The sequence below is a fragment of the Tamandua tetradactyla genome, chromosome 18, assembly GCF_023851605.1.
Source record: "Tamandua tetradactyla isolate mTamTet1 chromosome 18, mTamTet1.pri, whole genome shotgun sequence".
Taxonomy (NCBI): domain Eukaryota; kingdom Metazoa; phylum Chordata; class Mammalia; order Pilosa; family Myrmecophagidae; genus Tamandua; species Tamandua tetradactyla.
The window spans coordinates 72,207,010-72,227,839 of record NC_135344.1 but is presented as its reverse complement, the minus strand read 5'-3'; the positions used below and the strand labels follow the sequence as shown (position 1 = coordinate 72,227,839).

At 45.0% G+C, this 20,830-nt stretch overlaps 1 protein-coding gene across 5 annotated transcripts in view; it reads right to left on the bottom strand.

Annotated features, from left to right (window-relative positions):
* The window catches only part of MTCL1 (microtubule crosslinking factor 1), a 140,588-nt gene that overhangs the window by 29,690 nt on the left and 90,068 nt on the right, over positions 1 to 20,830 (bottom strand). For 4 of the 5 annotated variants that reach the window (XM_077135955.1, XM_077135956.1, XM_077135957.1 and 1 more), the window contains 3 exons: positions 20,562 to 20,762; positions 6,461 to 6,691; positions 5,038 to 5,238 (listed from right to left, as the gene is read on the bottom strand). In XM_077135955.1, the coding sequence (XP_076992070.1) occupies positions 5,038 to 5,238; positions 6,461 to 6,691; positions 20,562 to 20,762 (633 nt within the window). The remainder of the gene's footprint in view (positions 1 to 5,037; positions 5,239 to 6,460; positions 6,692 to 20,561; positions 20,763 to 20,830) is intronic. The other variant, XM_077135959.1, reaches the window with a different exon arrangement.

The window sequence follows — 20,830 nt, the reverse complement described above, 5'->3', positions numbered from 1 at the left end:
GCACTTCTCTCCAGCCTCTCCATTATACCTTAACTAAAAAGGTGATATCTACATAATGCATAAGAATTACCTCCAGGATAACCTCTCAATCCTGTTTGAAATCTCTTAGCCATTGACACTTTATTTTGTCTCATTTCTCTCTTGCCCCTTTTGGTCAAGGATTTCTCAATCCCTTGATGCCGAGCCCCAGCTCATTCTAAGATTTCTATCCCTTGTTGCCAGGAAGGTCCACACCCCTGGGAGTCATGTCCCACATAGGGAGGGGGAGGGCAGTGAGTTTGCTTGTCGTACTGGCTGAGAGAGAGATAGGCCACATCTGAGCAACAAAAGAGGTTCTCTGGGGGTGACTCTTAGGCCTAATTTTAAGTAGGCTTAGCCTATCCTTTGTGGGGATAAGTTTCACATGAACGAACTCCAAGATTGAGGGCTCAGCCTATTACGTTGGTTGTCCCCACTGCTTGTGAGAATATCAGCAATTCTCCTAATGGGGAAGTTGAATTTTCCCCCTTTCTCACCATTCCCCCAAGGGGACTTTGCAAATACTTTTTAATTCACTGTTCAAATCACTCTGGGATTTATGGGGGTATCACTCTGGACAAATCTACAAAATCTCATGCCCTACTCAAGGTTCCATGTACTTGTGGTGTTCAATTAAACTGTCCACAAAAATTAAATTAAGAAATGCACTATTGACTGTGTTTTAAAGTATAAAGCTTGATAATAGCTCAAGGCTGGGCTTCAGCCAATCCCACTGCCATCAAAGTCTACAATAAACATGAAGGTGAAAAGGAAGTTTATGAAAAAAGGCAACACACCAAAATATTTGTGATGCAGTGCTCGGTATTTTTCAAAATCATTCTGTCTTCAGAAGATTCCCGAGACTGGTGAGTCAGGTGAAATCGTAAGGCAGTCATAGAGCTAAACCACGGTCAAGTTCACTGCTTGCTTGAGAGCTAATCATTTAACTGCTGGTCTTGGAGGTGGGTTTAATCTCAAGTTGGAAAAGGTATATGGACCTGCTGCTGTGGGCAGATCCACAAAAGCCAGTCACAAAACAGAGGTGGTGTTATTATTCGGGCTCTTAGACCCGAGATGGGAATGCCAGCTATGGTGGAGGCTCCCGACACACACACACACACACACACACACACACACACACACACACACACACACACACACACACACACACACACACACACACACACACACTTATTTTCCATTTGATACACCTAAGAGGGGTATATATATAGTAAGTCCCCTTTCAGCAGGAGTCATGAGACGTGCCCTTTACTATGAGATTAGCCAGAAATGAAAAATTTGAACATTCAGTAACATTCCCACAAATAAACCATTTTTTGTCCTTCTTACCTTCCTTGTTATACTATGATTAATTTTAAGATTCTAAGACCCTTATGATCCCCACAATTAAAAAAGAATGTGCCACTGAAGATCAGCCATGAAAGCATAAGCCATGATCGAAGTTTCCTGAGGTTATAGATTCATTTATCCATGTCATTTGGCCCCTGAGTCAGAAGGGCTACATACCTCATAAACCCCATAATGTTCACGGGCAGCTCCCCCACCCCAGAGCCTAGCTGTGTGGGACAACTTATCAGATGTATATACAATAAGTTATAAACACAGAAGCCAGGGCAGAGCTGATGAAAATCAGGTGCCAGAGCTTTTCCTATGTACTCTGGAAAGCATTTCATAAACCATGGACTGTGGTTCACTCTGGGAGGGAGACTTGGGGGCAGAAAAGGTCTCTTCATTCAGTACCGTTCAGTACACAGGAATTTTCACCACGTATGGGGGGTATTTCCAAAGTAACAGCAGAAACAACAACAAATACACAGCAGAGAGAGTGTATTTCACAATCACAGCCTCAGGTCTGGTTCTTCTGTCTAGGGTAGTGTTTCTAGTAGGTGAGGCTAGAAAGCTGCAGGAGCAGTATCTAAAGAATAAAGCCTGCTACAACAAAGAACAGAAACAAGAAAAGCTATAAGGTTCAAGAGAAGAACTCTGTGATAAAACGAATAAAATCACAGCAGCTCACAACCCTGATGTGCAGGATTTGTCCAGCCAGAACCACTCCTTCCTTATGTTTCTGTATCTCAGGCAAAGCAGAAAGGTAGGTAGTCTGGGCTGCCAGAGCCAGTCAGAATCTGTGATGTCAAATACCCTTTTTTTTCTAGAGATGGCTGATTTTTAGGACAGCTCTTCAGGCTCTAAAGCTGCAGGTGAGTAGTGGACAAGTCATAAAATCCGAGGGAATAGACTCTGCTCCGTCCTGAGGCTGCACGCTGGGTCAGATGGGTAACAGTTAAAGACTAAGAAACATAATTTCTTTAGAACTTGCTCTGAATTTTATACTAGATTATTAATATTGACACTGTTGTTTTAACAGAGTATCATGTGATCTCACTGAAGGAAAAAGTAACTTTCTCTTTGAATAAATTATTTTGATGGTGGGAAGACTAGCTGTTGGACACACAGGATCGTAATTCCAGCCCCATTAATCATCTTGTGCTTAAAACTTAATTGTGGGAATTACTAATAAGTACAAAAAGGCATACACTTCCTTGTGAGTGCTGGCCTCCAAAACCTAACGTAAGGTAAGCTCGGTGAGAAACACAGAAGCAGTTCTGCTTGTTTCAGTCCCTGCCCTTCCAGGCTGCCAGGCCAGCTGAATGCACCTATTGTCCTAGAGAACAATCAGGTTACTGCCACCAGATCTTATAACTAAAGATCAGTAAAACAGGGAACATTTGCACAGCCCAATATTTTGCAACCTAATGATTTTTCTTGACCTAGTCCCAAGGTTGAGTTGTATATGCAACTATTTTTTTTTTTTTTTTTTTTTTACCTCTTTGGACACAATGAATGTTGCCATCTCCTGTGTGCCATGAGGATGTTTACTATGAACCAGAGCAAACACCAGGGCCTGGGAAATTTTGTTACTTGCAACTTTAACCTTGGGAACAATGTTTTGCTGTGTTCCCCACTCTGCCTATGGCCTAGTGAGCTTTTGGAATTTCTGAAAAGGGTCCAGGCACTGCGCAGCTCTAGAGAGGCAGGTTCCTGTCCTTGCACCTAGACTGCCGAGCCGATAACTGTGCTGATGGCATGAGAGAGAACCCACCTTGCTGAGGGCATTCAATCGCAATCAAACAGCTATCACTTATAGGAGAGCTCATGACCTTCCCGTCTTCGATGCGGCGTGTGCACATGGAGACCCCTAAAGCGGAGTCACCTTAACCACTCCGCAACCACTTAAAGGCAAACCTGGCTCGGACTTGCTAGACCCCACTCCGTGAGCCCACACTTCTGACTCTATCGCACGTGTCCACCTCTGCTTTTAAGGGCAATGGCTAAAAATTAGTTTGGAAGAAGGAGGAGGCAATGGGAGATGGCATTAAAATAAACAGATATGTGAGGTTCCACCTTAGTGACTTTATATTATTTTCCACCGCGACAGTAAAATTTTCCATGACTGTTGTTCAGAAAACCAGATGTGTTGCATTTTTTCCCTTTTCCAAAGCACTGGGATACACACGTGGAAAACATCCAACATGTGGTCTCAGATACAGCAGGCTTATGGATAAGTGGCAATCAAGGAATATGGAGTTCATCACACATGCTTTACAGAATTAGTTGTTAAAACCTCTTGTAAAAACATTAAAATCAGATTTTTTAAAAAATGTAAAGCATTATTTGTAAAGTCACATTTTGTTTTCTAGCTAGATCACTGCATGATCCAAAACCTCCCCATGGACACTGGCACAATGACATACTTCCTGAAACTGTCATTAAAAGCTCCTTTGAAAGTATACGTTCTTCTTAGTCACAATATTCAAGAACTACGAAGAGTAGATGGGTGTTCACAGAAAACAGCTGTCTGGTTGGAAAATCTGGTTTGAATACACAGAGTGAAAGCAGTTGGGGGAAATTAAAAATTTTCCCTTAGCCTGAGCTTAGAAAACTTTCCCTCCTTTGGATCTGAGCCACAGTTCAGATAACAGCTGTGGCTCACTTGACACGAGGATTCTCGGTGTTGAGGGCTCCTGCATGAGGGAGGAGCAGCAGTTGTGGTGTCCAGGGCAGAGGGAGTGCACAAAAATGTGGTGGTGGAGAGGCTGGACGCGTGCCCGGAGTGACTGCTGCAGCCGCAAGCACCCGCCCGCCAGCCCTGCCTACACACTCCCCAGCACAGGAATCTCTAGGGCTTGGCTGGCTCCCACTCTGCTTTGTTGAGGTCCCGAAGAGCAACGTGGAGTCTGAAGGCACCTAAGACTAAGGAGTCTGGGAGCAAGAAAGCTGCACTGCGGAGTCCCTCTTAGGAGTCACCAGACCCCAAAGCTGCCATAGCTGATGCTTTGGATAAAAATGCAAAAAATCTGGATGGCACCAATAGCATCCTTTTGGTTTACAAGGCAAGGACTATTTCTGCGGTGTTTGACAAGACAGAGACTTACTCAATATCGCCACACCGAAATCCCATCTCTCTTTGTGCATGCTTTAAATTTTTTAAAAAAGTAAAACAAATTTGAAATTTGGGGCACTGTGTTTCAAGTGGCCCAAGAAAACATGTTTGGAGATTTTTTTTTTCACACTTGTTCTTTTCTCTTATGTATGAAGATGCTGAATTAGTGTTGTTGCTGATTGCCATTCAGTTAAACATCAACAAAAAAAAGCCCTGTAAGTTATTTTCCTGGCAGTGATGAGAGCCCTGGAAGAAAGGTCAACATTTATAAGGTCACTTGATAGAATCCATTTTTTTTTGTCTTCTGAGGAACAGTCACCGGCCCTAGGAGACACTCAACATCATCTTTATTTATGTGTGTATGCCAACTCAACTAACTGGCTTACATGAAAACAAAACCCTAAATTATGTGATTTCTAGCAAAACACAGCATCACAGACAGCATTGGGCTGCCAGTCAGGCATGCTCTGCTACTTGGAACGCCCACACTTGAGCTAACATAGCATAGCATCCAAAAGGTATCCGCGGGCTCAGGTGTGGGTCTCAGCACACACCTGCTTTGGGTGCTGCATGGCATCTGCAGCCTGGAGCCGCAGTCCTCGGTCACCCATCGTCTCCACCGAGCAGCGCTGGGAATAGCACCCCATCTTGAAGCCAAGGCTTGGACTGTCAGCATCTCCGTCTGGTCCTTCCCCCTTCGGGTCCCTCTGGACTCCAAGCTCACTAAGCTCAGGGAGGATCTCTGGATGCTGGCCCTGAAAACAGCAGGAGATGACCATCACAGCTCCACCCTAATCCCATGGCAGAACAGCTGGATTTTTATTATTTGAGGATCCTGTCCCACTTTGGGGATCATCAAACCCTTTACCTCTCAGTTCTTTCCCCTGATACATTCATTTTGGCCATTTTGCATACTGGCATCTCTTCCATTCAAACAGCACAGAATGGGTGCTCAATTTACTAGAAGATTGAGAAATTTTGCTATTTCCAAATTATCATTGCTTACATTTATAGTTTTATAAATCAGAGGAGGAGGAGTTCCAAAGTACTGACCAACAGAAAATAGGACAACTGTTTCTTGTTTTTCTTAGCAATCGTTTGCTGTGTCATGGATATATGGAAGTTGGCTGAATTCATTTTTGTAAACTTTCTTCATCTTAAGGAGAGAACTACTGTATCTTCACACTGACAACAACTTAAAGTTATTATACTGTTCAATTAGAGTGAAAAGCAGACAAAAGGTATTTGAGGGGGAAAAGAGAAACCAACTATTCACGTTGTCTTCAAACAGCTGGCAGAGTAGCAAGGGGTATAGACAGATGAATTTAAAATGCAAAGAAGCTCAGGAATTCTTGCCATAGGTTAACCAGGAAGCAGGGCCAGGAGTCAGAATGGAGGGCTTAGGCTACTCTGTCATAAATACAATATCAATTAGCAAGCAAACAATTCTGTTTATTTTATGAATCTGAGAACTGAGACAGAAGAAGAAATAAAAATTTAAGAGACGGCAAAAAAAGTGGCCTCCTGAGGTTCAGAAGGGACCCTTATAAAGCCATATCATCAGGACTGGCTCTAGAATCTAGGAACAAAAAACTGAACTGGAAAGCAGAAGGTTTTAGAACCAGGTTTTACAAACCAGCAAGGTTGAAAGAAATGGTGAAGGACCTCGGGGTGGGAACTTTAAATGAATTAAACAAAACAAATGAGCATCAAAAGAGACAGGAGCATGACTTGGCTGCAGAATGGAGCAACCCACTGGAATGCTCTTAAAACCTGGTTCAAGTACATCTGGAATTCTTGGTTTAATATGTAACTGGACAACCCACTGCATTTCCAGTACTTGGATTGGCCTTAATGAAGTATTCCACGATACCAGAACACGGCTGTGTGCTGAGCGTGCGTGTGCTGGGGGAGGGGTTGGCAGCTGCATCCGGGGGTCAAGGACAAGCAGTCACGATGCGCCCTGAGCCGCCTTACCTCAGTCGGATCCTCCCCCGCTTCCTCCATTGGCTTCCCTTGACGCCAGTGCTTGAGCAGCCACCTGAGCTTCACGTAGAACAGGAAGATGTTCTGCTTCAAGAACCGCAGCTCCTGCTGCAGCAGGTGCTTCTCGTCACTCCAGGAGCGCTCCTGGAGGCCGCTCTGCAAGGCCAGGCCGGGAGCCTCCAGCTCCTTCCACCTCAAGGCGTAAAGGTGCTCCTCATCCATCTTGAACGGGACAAGAGACACAGCATGATGAGCCGCCATCCCAGCCGACCCCCCAAACTGCCACTCCGGCTGCGTCACTTTGTACATCTGGTAGACCTGCAGGGCCGGTAACACCTAGCCCCCCGAGCTGAATCTGATTACCCACTTGAGATGTTTACCCTCACAGGTCTTGTGATTCAGAAGCAAGTGCTGTTTCAAAGTAAGGAATTATCATCATCTTTCCCTGTCCAGTCTTTCTGGTGTTTCTGGTGTTTGATGTCTCTAGACTCCTTTGGGAAAATGGTTTCTTGGATGTGTGTGCCTCATTATAGCCGACTTTAATGCAGATTCCATTTCCCCTCTGGACGAGGCTACGGCACACAAAGGCACATTACAGCTGAAAAGGGGAAAAGAAGCCAGGCTCCTTCCCTTTATTTTCAGGGCCCTCTGGCTCCAATAACCCTGACTGGAAAGAGAACCCTAAGTTGATCTTTTAGGCCCCCAGAGAGCTGGAAGGCAGGGGATGTGAAATCAGAGAGAATTCTCTCGGAATGTGCAGGACTCAACTGCATACCCTGGTGAGCAAACAGAAAAGTAAGTTTGATAACCTGTTTACAAGCTTAAAACTCCACATTCATTTTAGATATGCGTGTCTCCTAGGGAAACAAAAGAGTTGCTCAAAAAGAAATGTTTTCCATCTGTACACTAAGATCCTGTGCTTTAAATACAGGTTTTAGGTTCTCTTCCAAACAAACAATGACTATGTGTCAATAATGATCGAGCAAAAGGGTGAGGATAAAATCTATTTTACAGATAAGGGCACAAGCATAACCTCTCTAACAACCAAGGCAGTATGTGGGTTCAAAGCTTTCTGTTCCATAAACCAAAAAAAAAAAAGAGAATGGCACCGTTACTCATCAGTATCAGCTGTCCTCTCCTGATTTAATGCTCCCTCTTGTGCCACACCCAAGGCAGTGCTGGTTTTTTTCCCCCCTAAAATACCAGATGAATTTTCAGAAGCCGAGGGAAGGTTACTGAGGCTACCTGAGATGGACACCATAAGGTCAGTGCACTAAAGATAACCAAATAGCCAGATGCAACTCCAGGAAAGGCCAAGGGGCATGAGCAACAGCCCCGGTCCTAACGCGACATCTTTTTGTACTTTGAGCCGACATAACTGAAACAGTGACAATGTCTCAGTGCCATCAGAGACCCACCCCCGGGTCGCTCCCCTATGCACAGACAGCACGGGGTGGAGAGGGTCAGGGAGCGGCGAGTGGACTGGGCACACAACACCGGTCATTCACCTGCAGTGTCCTCTTAGGCCACTGACCCCACCTGGTTATGTGTCTGTCTCCTCTGCTGCAAAACGATTTACAGGGGCTCCTTCACAGGGCTGTGGTGAAGGGAGACGGGGTACTGTGTGGGCAGCACTACCTTGTGGCGGGGACCTCAGGGGCACCCCAGATGCAGCACGGGGGGAGAGGACACTCTCTGTGACCTTTTATTTGCAACACCACTTGCCAAGGCTCCTGGAAACGCCCATCCTTGCTCCTCTACCTTCCTCCCTCCCTCTCTCTGACTACCCCCCACCACCCTTTCTGCCTCCTGACTTCAAAGGACGCCTGAGGCCCCTGAGGACGCTGAGGGCCCAGTTCTCTGCCCTGAGTGCAGCTGGGACAGCCTGCCCTCCCTTATGAATGAGCCTGGGGACTCTCCGCCAGTGGGGGCTCCCCTTCAACTCCCCTTTATCCCAAGCCCAGGACTAGAAACATCTGGGGCCCCACCACGTAGCCATCAATATTTCCAGCGAAAAACGCACTTTACAAACATGATTTGTGGTGCAGTGCAGAAAATAAAAAAGTTAAATGACCCAAACCAAAAAATCTTAGCCTTTAAGCAATATGAACATGTTTCTTCTGTGAGGATATGTGAAGCCTGGTGCACAGGTGAATTCTGAGAGGAGTGCACCTGCTGGGAGCTGGCCAGGGAACGTGCAGACCTCGGCAGCCGCTGTGCCACCCCTAAGCTGCCAGGTGCGCCAGGCGCTCTCTAATCAGTGCTGACCTACTTAGGGCAGCGCGGCCAAGGACAGTGGGGTGGGGGTGGGGCTTTGCGGATAATGCATCTTCCTTGTCAAAAGAAGTTCTCAGATACACCCCATACCTCTATTTTGCACAGGCTATGCGTACTCAGCCAGCACAGTGCACTACTCAAGATGTGCTCTTAAAGACATCTTTCGGGAGCAAATACGAGGGGGTGGGGGTGGGGCAGCCATGGCAATGAGGAGCCCGATTTCCGTGTACAGTTGAGATTAGATTCAGGGTGGAAGGGCTCCGGGGGTCCGCAGGGAGACCTCCGGGCAGTGGTGTTTGCCCGCATCAGCGGGTCCCTTCTCATGGGAACTCTGTGGAGGATTTAACAGATAAAGGGGAATTAGTTGGCACAGGTCATTCTAAAATAGCTCCAAGAATTAATCAGGCCGCAGCTCAGCTAATGGCAGTTTTTCTGCAGGTAAAATTTTTATCAGGTGGGCTGTTGATGTTTCTATCAGAAAATTTATAGGTAACATTGACAAAACTCTCAATCTGCACAGCAACAAAAGTTACTGATAACGCTTCAGGTCCAGGAGCTTTTATGGCCATTTTACAATTTTATTTTATTTTACTTTTCTCTTTACTGTATTATATTTTATCTGGCTGGTTGGTATTGCTGCAAGAGAAATCGAGGTTGCCTCTTAGAAAGAACTTCCTGGGACCACAGGCGAATACTGAAAAGCATGTTAAATAGCAGAAGGGCGGAGAGCGTCAGCTTTATGAGCTTGTTGGAGAGAGGGCAGCAGGACTGCGGGATCTTTCCGTGTCTCCCCGTTGTGGGCCGCTGAGCCTATTCAAGACGGACAGACCCTTTTAAAGTGCACCTTGTCACTTTCTCCAGAATGAGAGAAGCAGTTGTGCTGAACGCATGTTCAACATTTACCTTCCGGATCTGTCTACAAATCACCCTGTGTCCTCTCGATGCTGCCTGGTAACCTGTGTGAGCTGACCCTGTAGGTCCTCCACGGACACCTTCCGTCCTGGTAAACCAGGGGCCTCTGCGCTGATCACGGAAGAACGAAGGGCTCTGGTAGCAGAGCAAATCCTTCCTGAGGTGGAAATGCAGGGCAGACACCCACCCAAGCATGAGGCACACAGAGCACACAGCCCACGCTGGCTCTGGAGCAGTGGGGGAGGCACTGGGAGGCACAGAGAGGGGTCCAGGGGCTCCGGCCCCAAGAGCTACCTGCACTACCTAACGGTGGACACCACCACCTAAGGGTCAAGGTGGCCTATCACCTGGACTTCGACCACACTGACACCAGCCAGGCCTGGGGAAAGAAGCGGAGACAGAACAAAGGTCTCCCACCACCATCCAGGTGCTGCACAGCCTGGAGAAGGCTGGGTCAGGGCTGACCGTCTCACAAAAATCAGCCTCCTGGAATTGCTGATATTCTTAAAGCAGTGGGGACAACCAAATCAATAGGCTGGGCCCTTGATCTTGGGGTTCACCCTATGGAACTTATTTCTGCAAAGGATAGGCTAGGTCTACTTAAAATTAGGCCTGACAGTCACCCCCAGAGAACCTCTTTTGTTGCTCAGATGTGGTCACTCAGCCGACACAGCGAGTGAACTCGCTGCCCTCCCCCTCTATGTGGGACATGACTCCCAGGGGTGTAAATCTCCCTGGCGATGTGGGACAGAAATCTTGATGAGACAGAACCCGACATCTAGGGATTGAGAAAACCTTGACCAAAAGGAGGAAAAGGGAAATGAAACAGACTAAATTGTCAGTGGCTTAAAGATTTCCAGCAGAATCAAGAGGTTATCCTGGAGGCTATTCTTACACATTATGCAGATATCCCTTTTTAGTTTATGGTGTATTGGAGAGGCTGGAGGGAAGTACCTGAACTGTAGAGCTGTGTTCCAGTAGCCCTGTTTCTTGAAGATGATTGTATAAAGATGTAACTTTTACACTATGACTGTATAATCGTGAAAATCTTGTGTCTGATGCTCCCTTCATCAAGGGTACGGAGAGATGAGTAAAAAAAAATGTGGATAAAAATAAATAAATAATAGGGGGGATAAGGAGTAACACAAATTGGGTAGATGGAAACACTAGTGATCAATGAGAAGGAGGGGTAAGGGGTATGATATGTATGAATTTTTTCTTTTTCTGGGGTGATACAAATGTTCTAAAAAACGATCATGGTGATGAATACACAACTATGTGATGAGACTGTGAGCCACTGATTGTACACCAGGTATGGAATACATGTGTGTGAAGATTCATCAATAAAAAATATTTTCTAAAAAATCAGCCTCTTGGACCCACATCCCAAATTCACACTCACATTCTTTTTTTTTTTCGGCATGGGCAGGCTCTGGGAATCAAACCCAGGTCTCCAGCACGGCACATGAGAATTCTTTCACTGCACCACCGTAGCACTGTCCCCCACTTACTTCTTAATTGCATCATTAATATGTTTATATGATTTAAGACAGGCATGTCCCCTGCCCAGCTGGGAGTGTCTTTTCTTTATCACGACCTGAACTACCCCGGATTCTGGGGGCAATCCTGGAAGCTTGGCAAATCCTTCCATGGAGGGACATTTGGTTTCCGGCCTCTGGATTGCACACACCTCCTAGAGGGATTTCACAGAGAGCCACTTAATGTACTTTGAGCTAAACATAGCTAAAGGAATCTTTAGTAATATTTTTATTGTTGAAGTCTACCTTTTACATCTAAAAAGAGGAGTCAGAGTTATACCTTTGAAATAAAATGTGTTTTTTTAGAAATGGAAACACTTATGTCAAACAACTCGGATTACTTACTGGTCTATGCTACTGGGAGATAAGTGATTTTATAAAACTGAGAATCAGAGTGAATTGCTGTAAAAAACAATACATGCCATTTCACTGGTCCAGTATTCTGATCACCTTTAGCCAATGAGTTATTTCTTACTGAAGGTACTGCTTTATGTTCCTAACCTCAGGTCACCTGGGTTTTCAGTGAATGAAAAGCACATCCCAAGAACAGAAAATGCAGAAGATAAAAAGGCTGGAGCATGGCCCTTAGCATGGGGCATGCCTGAGCGATGCCTACAAAAAGAAAGAAGAGAAAAAGTCAAGAGTCACTGGGGATTCATCACCTTTGGGATAAAACGCTGAAAGCTACAGACTTACACTCATCCTACTGTCAAGAAACTCAAGTGCTGCTGAGAACACTGGGTGTGCCTCTGAACTGCTAAGTTGTTAGAGATTCATACTAAACTCTTTAACATTTAACTGTATTAGGCGGTGCTTAATACCCTCTTTGAAGAGGGCTATTTCTCTACACGTTGAATTGACTTTCATGACTAATTTTCATTTCTAAGAGTTCAATTTTATTGTTCTTAAATACATATGGTCTTTTACAAGAACAATTTAACTCTTTTATACCTTTAAAATCTTTTGGAAACTGATTTTTATAGGCTCAGCCTGAATTCTATTATCTGAAGGTCTTGGAGTTTAATCCTGCCATTTGCCGTGGCTGCTGGGTGTGTTTACTTCTGTGTCTGAAGTTTTGCGTCATTAATTCATCTTCAGCGGGGAGAGATCTACGGATTTCCCATCTGCCTTGGGTTGAGAATGTTGCTTCATACTGCTTTTGTGTTTGCAGAAGCCAGTAATAAGACAAATTTCTTTCCTTGGGGATATCTGGACCAAGCAACTACTATAAATTAGAGCCTAACCCCGTGTGAGGGCTGGCCTGTAGTTCCAAACCCTTGGGGAAGACATTCTTCTCCTAAACTAGAGCCTAAGGCCCTTTTTGTCTCCCACATATGCTCCATGTCTCCCTCAACCAGCAGGCAGACTTTTTTTCTTGTGCATCCTTCCACTGAGTGTATATCCTCGGAGGGCCTTGGGTTCATCTTTCTCCCTGACAGTGCTGGACCCAAAGGCATGTTTCCTTTCACCTCCTCACCATTAAATCCAAGGCTCCTGGCTCAGTCCTGCAACCACCCCCCTAACCTGCCCCCAAAAAGGCCACAGAGATGCTACTCTGGTCTTTCATATTTTATGCAGCCTTTTATTTTAAAAAAAAAATTTGCTGAGCACCTACAGTTCTAAGCACCGTCCAAAGCACTGGGGATTTAGCAGTAAATAAAACTGACAAAATCTGTGCCCTCATGGAGCTTTCATTCGATTATTCGTAGGTGTTTTGCAGCAGGAGCGTTTTCACTTTACTTTTCAATTACACATTACTCCATAAATTTATATGCCCTTCATATTTTAACACATCAGGTACTAGCCAAAAGCTTTCTATTCTTAGATGTTAAAGGGGCAGCCTAATCAAGCTTATCTTTTAAGAAAAGCAAAGATCTATTATTTAGTTCCTACACGTTATACTAACCAGTATGATTTTTCCTCCTGCTCATCTTTATTTTTTTATCATCACATCTTTTTCTTTTTTGTGTGAAAGCATATATACAAAAAAGCAACAAATTTCAAAGCACATTGCAACAATTAGTTGTAGAACAGATTTCCGAGTTTGGTATGGGCTATAAATCCACAATTTTAGGTTTTTACTTCTAGCTGCTCTAAGACACTGGAGACTAAAAGAGATATCAATGTAATGATTCAGCAGTCATACTCATTTGATAAACCCGACCTTCTCTGTATAACTCCATAGTATGGTTTTAACTTTAACAAATAAGGTATAAAAACTATTTTTATTTTAAACAAATATATACTTACATACATACACAAATATATGATGAGGATGACTTCATCATCACTTGCTTAAAATCATATTCTTCTGTTTGAACCCCACCTTTGCAGGGCCCCAGCCCAGGAATCCTATGGGGTTTCTGTCTGGGTCATCTGATCTAGTTACAGAGACTCTAGTACCATGTGGGTAAACAAAGGGATCTTGTAGATCCTACTGATCCATTAGAAGTCTCATTTCCCTTTATTGTACATCTTTGCTAATAGAATATTGAAACTCCTATCAAGATGCCTAATCACTCCAGTGTTATACAAATAAAACTCTTGTCATTCAAAATACAAGCACACTCTGGCAAAGTTTTCAGTCTAGAATTATTCTATTGCCACATGACTGCATACAATCACATACACTGGAACAAAGTTTTCACAGGACCCATAGATTTCCTCTAGAGAATAAATGCTTCCCTCCATCCCAAAATCCCCAAAGGTTTCATTCTAAATACCATCCCATGATCACCTATGTAAAATTCTGATTATCCATCTAATCCATTTTGATCGATTAAGGCAGTTTATTTAAACAAATACTATCCTGACTTGTTTCCGAGGCTCTAAGACTTATGAATGGTGACATCACAGCCCATTTGATTTGACACCTGTCACCCATGCTCTCAGCCCATAGGGATGCATTCTCTACTGATTCTTATCGCTGATTTCCTGACCCTCTCCAGAGAAACTGGCTTATACATTTCTTTCCACACTTCAGAAGATAACTTCACTATTTCAATAAACGCAAAGAGAAACGCATTACATCATTGTCACTAAAATGCCTAATGGTGCTGCTTAGGTACCAGGACTCTGTGTGTCCCTGCATTACTATGGCTTTACTTTCTGATGCGTTCCATGTTATCCCAGCCAGCTTTGCTACCATTTCTTTCAAAAGCAGTATATGAGGTTAATGGATAGGTGCAAATACTTGGCTTCAAACCCAATGTAATTTTATTGTGGCTGGTATTTCACAGCTGAGGCATAAGGAATTACAAGTGCTTTGTGTGCTTCTTTGATTGAAAGAGAAAAAAAGGAGGAGCTAGGGAGAAGCGGTCTTTGAGATTTCTGACCCAGAATCTCAAGCCTCTGGGTCTGGGTTTGGTTTCATTTACGTCTGAAATCAGACCAGAGTACATGCTTGGCTACTCCTCACTCACAACTATTTTTAAGATGCCCCACAACACATTCCCATCCACTGCTCTCTCTCAACACGTGCCGATCTCTCAGCAGATTTGATGGGAATCACGGGAGCAAAATCAGGGCAGCATCCAGTACACAGCCTGCGACCCTGCACGCGGCTACCAAGATGGACAGGCAGCAGGAAGAGCTGTCCTTTGGAACTCTGTCTGTCTGTCTGCTTTGGAGCAGTTAACCCTTGTGCGGCTGCATTTCTGGGTTTGGGGGGATCGGTGGGTTCTGACATGTACTTTCTCAGGCCGTGACTAGGTACACCACTCCTTCCTGAGCTGAGGGATCTCAGGAGCAGGCCTCGTACATTGAGATGGATTGTGTCATCTGCTGAAAATGTTCAAGCCTAAGAATGTAGCTTTTCTTCTCCTACTTCTTATCATCGATCTTACTCCTTGTGTTGCTGCTGTTACTACTAGGAGTAGTTTTAACCCAGCCAAAATATCCAAATCTGACAAAAGAACTTACCTTCTTTCTTCTTTCCCAAAATATGAAATCTGAAAATCCATGAGGCAAAAAAAAAATTTAGACGGCACTTCCCAAGTGGGACTTAAGAAACTAACCCTTTCTTAAAACCAGCTTAAATTAAAAAAACAGGGACCTAGATTATAAGCTTTTATAGTAAACACATTAAGTCTGGAGCAGTGATTATTTCTGGATTTCGAGACACTGTTTTATATATATATAAGCTGATATTTACAGCTAAGATTGAGGCCAATCAGGTTGGGGTTAAAGTAATTCAGAACACAGGGCTTAGGAAGACAGTATCTATATTTTAGAACCACACATACTCTTTGAGACTCAAAGAAGAAAAGTTCATTTGGTCTGGTACTGAAATTTTCTGCAGCGCATAATCTAACCCAACCTATCTGTATAGCTCATTTGAACAACTGAAACACAGGGAGCCCAGAAAAAGGAGGTCCTTTAATCCCGTACAGGTTACTGTAATGCCTGGATACACCCTAGAGTATATTAAGCAGATAATAAAAAAGTATTTGCAAAGTCCCTTGAGGGATGGGAGAAAGAATATGGAACTGTTAAACCTTACCATCAGGGAATCCCCTAATACTGTGTCAAATTTTAAGGACACCCAAATCAATAGACTTACTCATGTGAAGCTTATGTAGGTAGTGGAGAAGCTTAGACTACCTATAGGTACACCCAAGAGTTACTTCTGGGAGGACCTCTTTTGTTGCTCAGATGTGGCCTCACCTCTCTAAGCCAACTCTGCAAGTGAAATCATTGCCCTCCCCGCTATGTGGGACATGACATGCAGGGGTGAAAGTCTCTCTGGTGACGTGGGAGAGGACTCCCAGGGATGAATCCAGACCTGGCACCGTGGGATCAACAATTCCATCCTGACCAAAAGGGGGAAAAGAAGTAACTAATAAAGTATCGGTGGCAGAGAGAGTTCAAATAGAGTCGGGAGGCTACTCTGGAGGTTGCTCTTACGCAAGCTTCAGGTAGACCTTGCTACTATCATAACCTGCCAACCCCCAACCAGGGCCATTCCAGCCAACCCTAAAGAACACCTAGGGCAACATATAAGATTGGGTCCAGGGTTCCAGGCATTAGAGTAACTTTCCAGAAACCTATAACCTTCAGATGGGTCCCTGGACCAGATAAGTCCTGAAACCTAGAAGGCCCAGCCTCTCCAGAACATCAGATAGTTCCATCTCCCTACCCCATATTAGTAACAGCCCCTTTCAACATGAAAAATCTAGAATGGCCATAGCCCAAACACCCCTAAAGAGAAGGACAGAAAGATCAAAGGCGATGGTGGAGTTATACAGTGAAGATAGGATTTAACAAATAAATATGAATGCTGACTCATTAAACTCATCTCTCTTCTAGTCTCCAGTATCTTAGAGCAGCTAGAAGTAAAAACATAAAATTGTGGAATTGTAACCCATGTCAAACTCTGAAATATGCTCTACAACTAATTGTAATGCTGTGCCTTAACATTTATTGCTTTTTTGTATATATGCTATTTTTCACAAAAAAAGAAGGAAAAAAAGTTGATTGTGATGATAAAAAAAAATATTTAAGTCTTTTAGCCTTCTGTATTCTGGAGCAGCCAGAAGGAAAAACCTGAAGAGGTATGGTAGCTCATGACAAACTCTTGGATCTGTCCTGTATCTACTTGTTGAAGAGTGCTTTGAAAACTATTGCTTTTTCTTTCTTTGCTTTGTATATATACTACACAATAAAAAAAGCTAAAAAAAACCAAAAAACTTCAGCTTAAATTCAGAAAGATATTTATTTTCTGATGTTGACACTAGGTATGCTTGGTGTCAGCCCATTGGAGAACTAGGGACCAAGGGCTGAAGGGAATTCACAAATGTATAGCAGCAATTGGCTTGGGCACAAAATTGGTGGTTGTTTAAAGGCAATGTAAGAGGGAGTAAAGGAAACTGCCAGTAGTACACACAGCTTCCTTGGCCTCATTCTAGATAAAAGTGCCACTGTGTGCTTTGCTCCGTTGCCATGACATTCTGTGGGCGTGCCCTGCTGAGTGAGTCCCTAGCACAGAGCCGCTTCTCTGATTTTGCTGCCCTGCTAACTGGTGGAAGCCCTATGTACTACTACCCTCACAGCTCAGTAGGAAAGCAATTGCTTGCAATATTTTACTTAAAGAGCTTTTGAGGGTTCTTCTCCCTAGAACTATCCACTGTATAATGCCTTAAAACCATGTAACGCTCAAAGACCAAACCATCACATCCACACCAGGGACTGAGCAACGACTTCCCCTGCCACCGAGACCCAGCTGGGGGCTGACACCCACCTCCTCTAGTAGAAAAGAAAAACTATGGAGGTATCAAAGTGGCCCTGGATATGGCTTACATTTTAGAAGATATTTTGGAATATAAAGTGTGTTTCTATGCACGACTGGGTTTTCTCTTCAGTGTGAAATGCCTTAGGAACCTAAAAAAGTCAGAACTGAGGATACAGAATTCCTAATTAAGACTCTTTCCCTTTCTAGGAAACGATGCTCCTCTGGCCTAGCCTTTCACTGTGAATATTGACTTTCTTGTGAAAATATACAAAACTGAAGGAAAACGGGAGAGAAGTTTAATCGCATAAATATCCCACGGCACGGCAACCAGTTGTACAGAGGATGCCATGTTTAGTGACATGTTTTAGGGAAATATCCCGAGGGTAAAGGTGGTGATGCTGGAGGGTGCAGGCAAGAGGGGATTCTCGCCAATAATGGGGTGTGGGGAGTTTGTTCATGGCTGGTCTACACCCTCTTCTGCCACCAACAAGCAGCGGGGATCACTGACACGTTACTTCATCTCTCGGGGCCCCATTCGTCTGAAGATCTGATGTTTCCTTCTTTGCTATACCGCTCGGAGATCCTTTGTTGCCACACGGCACCAACTAACTGCAAATCTACCACTGACAGAAGTTTATCTTCTCATGATATTCAGTTTAGTCTTTTTCGCTCCCCCAAATCATCGATGGTTTCTGAAGCTTTGAGATATAATCACGTATGGGGCAAGCCATGGGAAATATTTTTCACTGCCCCAGCATTAAATGATAAGAAGTTAAGGAGAGCCTAGGAGGAGGAGAGCTCTCTGACACTCCCCAGAGCTAACGTCAGTTAGGCTTTTCACAGTGACGCATGCAGGATGGAAACTGCAAGTCTCTAACAACAGCATATCAAAAGGAATAGGCCACGGAGCTTACTTAGAACTGGGGTTCCCACCCAAGGCCGAGACATGGACCGTGCGAAATGAGAAAGGGTTGGCTGCAGGGAACAGAGCAGACTGGTGCCATGAGCAGGGGAGCCTGTGTGCCCTCTCTCTTAGCAGTTTTCAAAGGCAGGGTATTTTGTCTCCTCTTTAGTATTAATTATACTTTACATTTATACCACACAACACTTTTTAAGGCATTTTCACATTCAACTGCTCATTTGTGCTGAGAATCATTCATACACAGTCACTGGAGAGTCACTGGAGACAGGTAGGGTGGTATTTTTACCCCCATTTTACAAATGAGAAAATAGAGGCTCACAGCCTTAGGCTTTCCTAAGAAACCGAGCTGGAAATGGGCACAGCGGGGCTGGTACCTGGGTGCCCAGACACCCATCCCAGGTGAGCTCCAACTCACACCAATGCCCTAGAAAGAGCTTTAGGGTGCAATGCTGCGGGAAGGCCCCAAAGGGCAGCCTTCCAAGGGTTCCTTCCTGGGAACACATCATTTGAGCCACCTGAAATGTGTGTAACTGAATTTGCTTCTGCCTGAGCAACCGGCATTTTCCGACTAAGAGCCGTGTAAAGCAGGGGCAAGTCAAAGACACTCACTCCGACAGCTCCACAGTTACGAGACACACTAAGCACTCAGTCTACTGGGGAAATGGGAGTTCCTCAAATATTCAGTGACCCTGCAAGTGGTACTTCTAGTATAAAACCTAGAAACATCTTACTTGGCAATTCTGGAATGAAAAGACACCAAAGTTGGTAGGCTCAAATGTGTGTTAAATTGCCTGTCCAAAGACAATGTTCAGACACGTTAAAAAAGTAAATAAATAAAAGCTTACTATGGAGGCCAGGAGCTTTCAAGGGGGTTTACTCTTCCAGATTCTAGTCTAAGTGGGAGGGTCCTGGGTGCTTCCTGCTCCCTGAAACTCTGCTTATTATCCGGCCCTTGTGATCACCTCCTTTTCAGGTCTCTGCATTTTACACCAACCTCCCTGGGGGACACCCCACTGGATGTTTGCCCCCCCAGGGAGCCAGGCCTCTGCCAAGGTGGGTTTGCACAGAATTGTTTCTGAAAACTTCTTTCGTTTTCACTTAAGTGTTTTTGGAGGCAGTTTTAATGTTATTTCATGCCGAATCACAATGGCTGAATGTGACATGCCATCTTATAGGACAAAGGGGAGAAGCTCTGAATTGGGTTGTTTACACTCCTGTCTGGGCCAGGCAGCAGCCCTGTCCGACCGATCCCCGATAAGCCATCAGTGGCGAACTGAGCCACAAATGTCCTGTCCCACCCGCAGGCTGGGCACGTCGGGCCTCAGGGGGCCGCCTGACTCTCTCGTGAGAGTTTCTGTTAAGTTTTCAGTTGTGGATTCCCCACCTCTTCCTTCGCCCAGTCCTTTGGCGGACACCAAAATGCCCACTGCTACAGTCGTAACGTCTCCACCGAGACCGATAAATTACAAATCTGTATCAATACCTTGGAGAAGTTATAGTCCTTTCTAATTTAGAATATGTTGCTTTACAACTGCCAATAATCTGCCTTGACCGCTCCTATCAGAGCCCAGAGAACTCTCTCCCAGGGAGCCTCTGTAGGTAGGTGGAACTATCTACACCTAAGAGCTTTCACTGGCAACTGTTCTGTACCAATGGAAGCATATGAGGAGGCCAGGAGCTTTATTTACATGGTGTTACCATGGTAACAGAGACTGCTGGAGGGCCTACTAGTACAGACTGTACCACCCCATGCTGCCGCCTGGTTGGAGTGTTGTCCTCAAAGGGTGAACCCAGCAGAGAAGATGTGGGGAACCAAAAGCCATGGAAGAGGAAAATTCACCCGGTGTTACCACCACTTCCTCTAAGACTTGCTATGAAGCCACCGCATGCTCACCAATGTGTCTCATCTACCTGATGTCCTTTCCAGGCAGACGTGGGCCCTTGAGGAGCGGGTCATGGTGAGCTGTGACTTCTGTTTGATGACGACGGCCGGCCCTCAGCCTGCTCTCAACCCTGTCTCAAATGCAGTGGGTGGAACCCCAGTTCCAGTTGCATGCAGTGGGTTCTGAGTCCAGCTGACCTCCACCTAGTTCCATGTCCTCCTGCCACGTTCCCTGCGGCTATGAGGGCAGCCCCCGTGAGACCTCACGCAGCAGGGTACGTGGCACGAGCAGGCCTGGGAGGGAGGGGGTGGAGAAGCAGCCGCACGCTAACCTCTAGGTTGAAACAGCTCCTGTCCCCGGGGTGGCAGCTCCTGGTGTCCCCCTCGGCTCTGCGGTGCTCCCCCTCGGCTCTGCGGTGCTCCTCCGTGGCTCTGCGGTGCTCCCCGGCGGCTCCAACTCGCAGGCGCATGCTCTCTCGCTCCTCCCCGCCGTCCTGACTGAGCTGCCACTCCATCTGATCTCTCAGTTTGGACTGTTAGATGCATGGGAGGGATTTTTTTTTTTTTTTTAAATTTTAAACAAACGAAGGGCAAGGGGGCA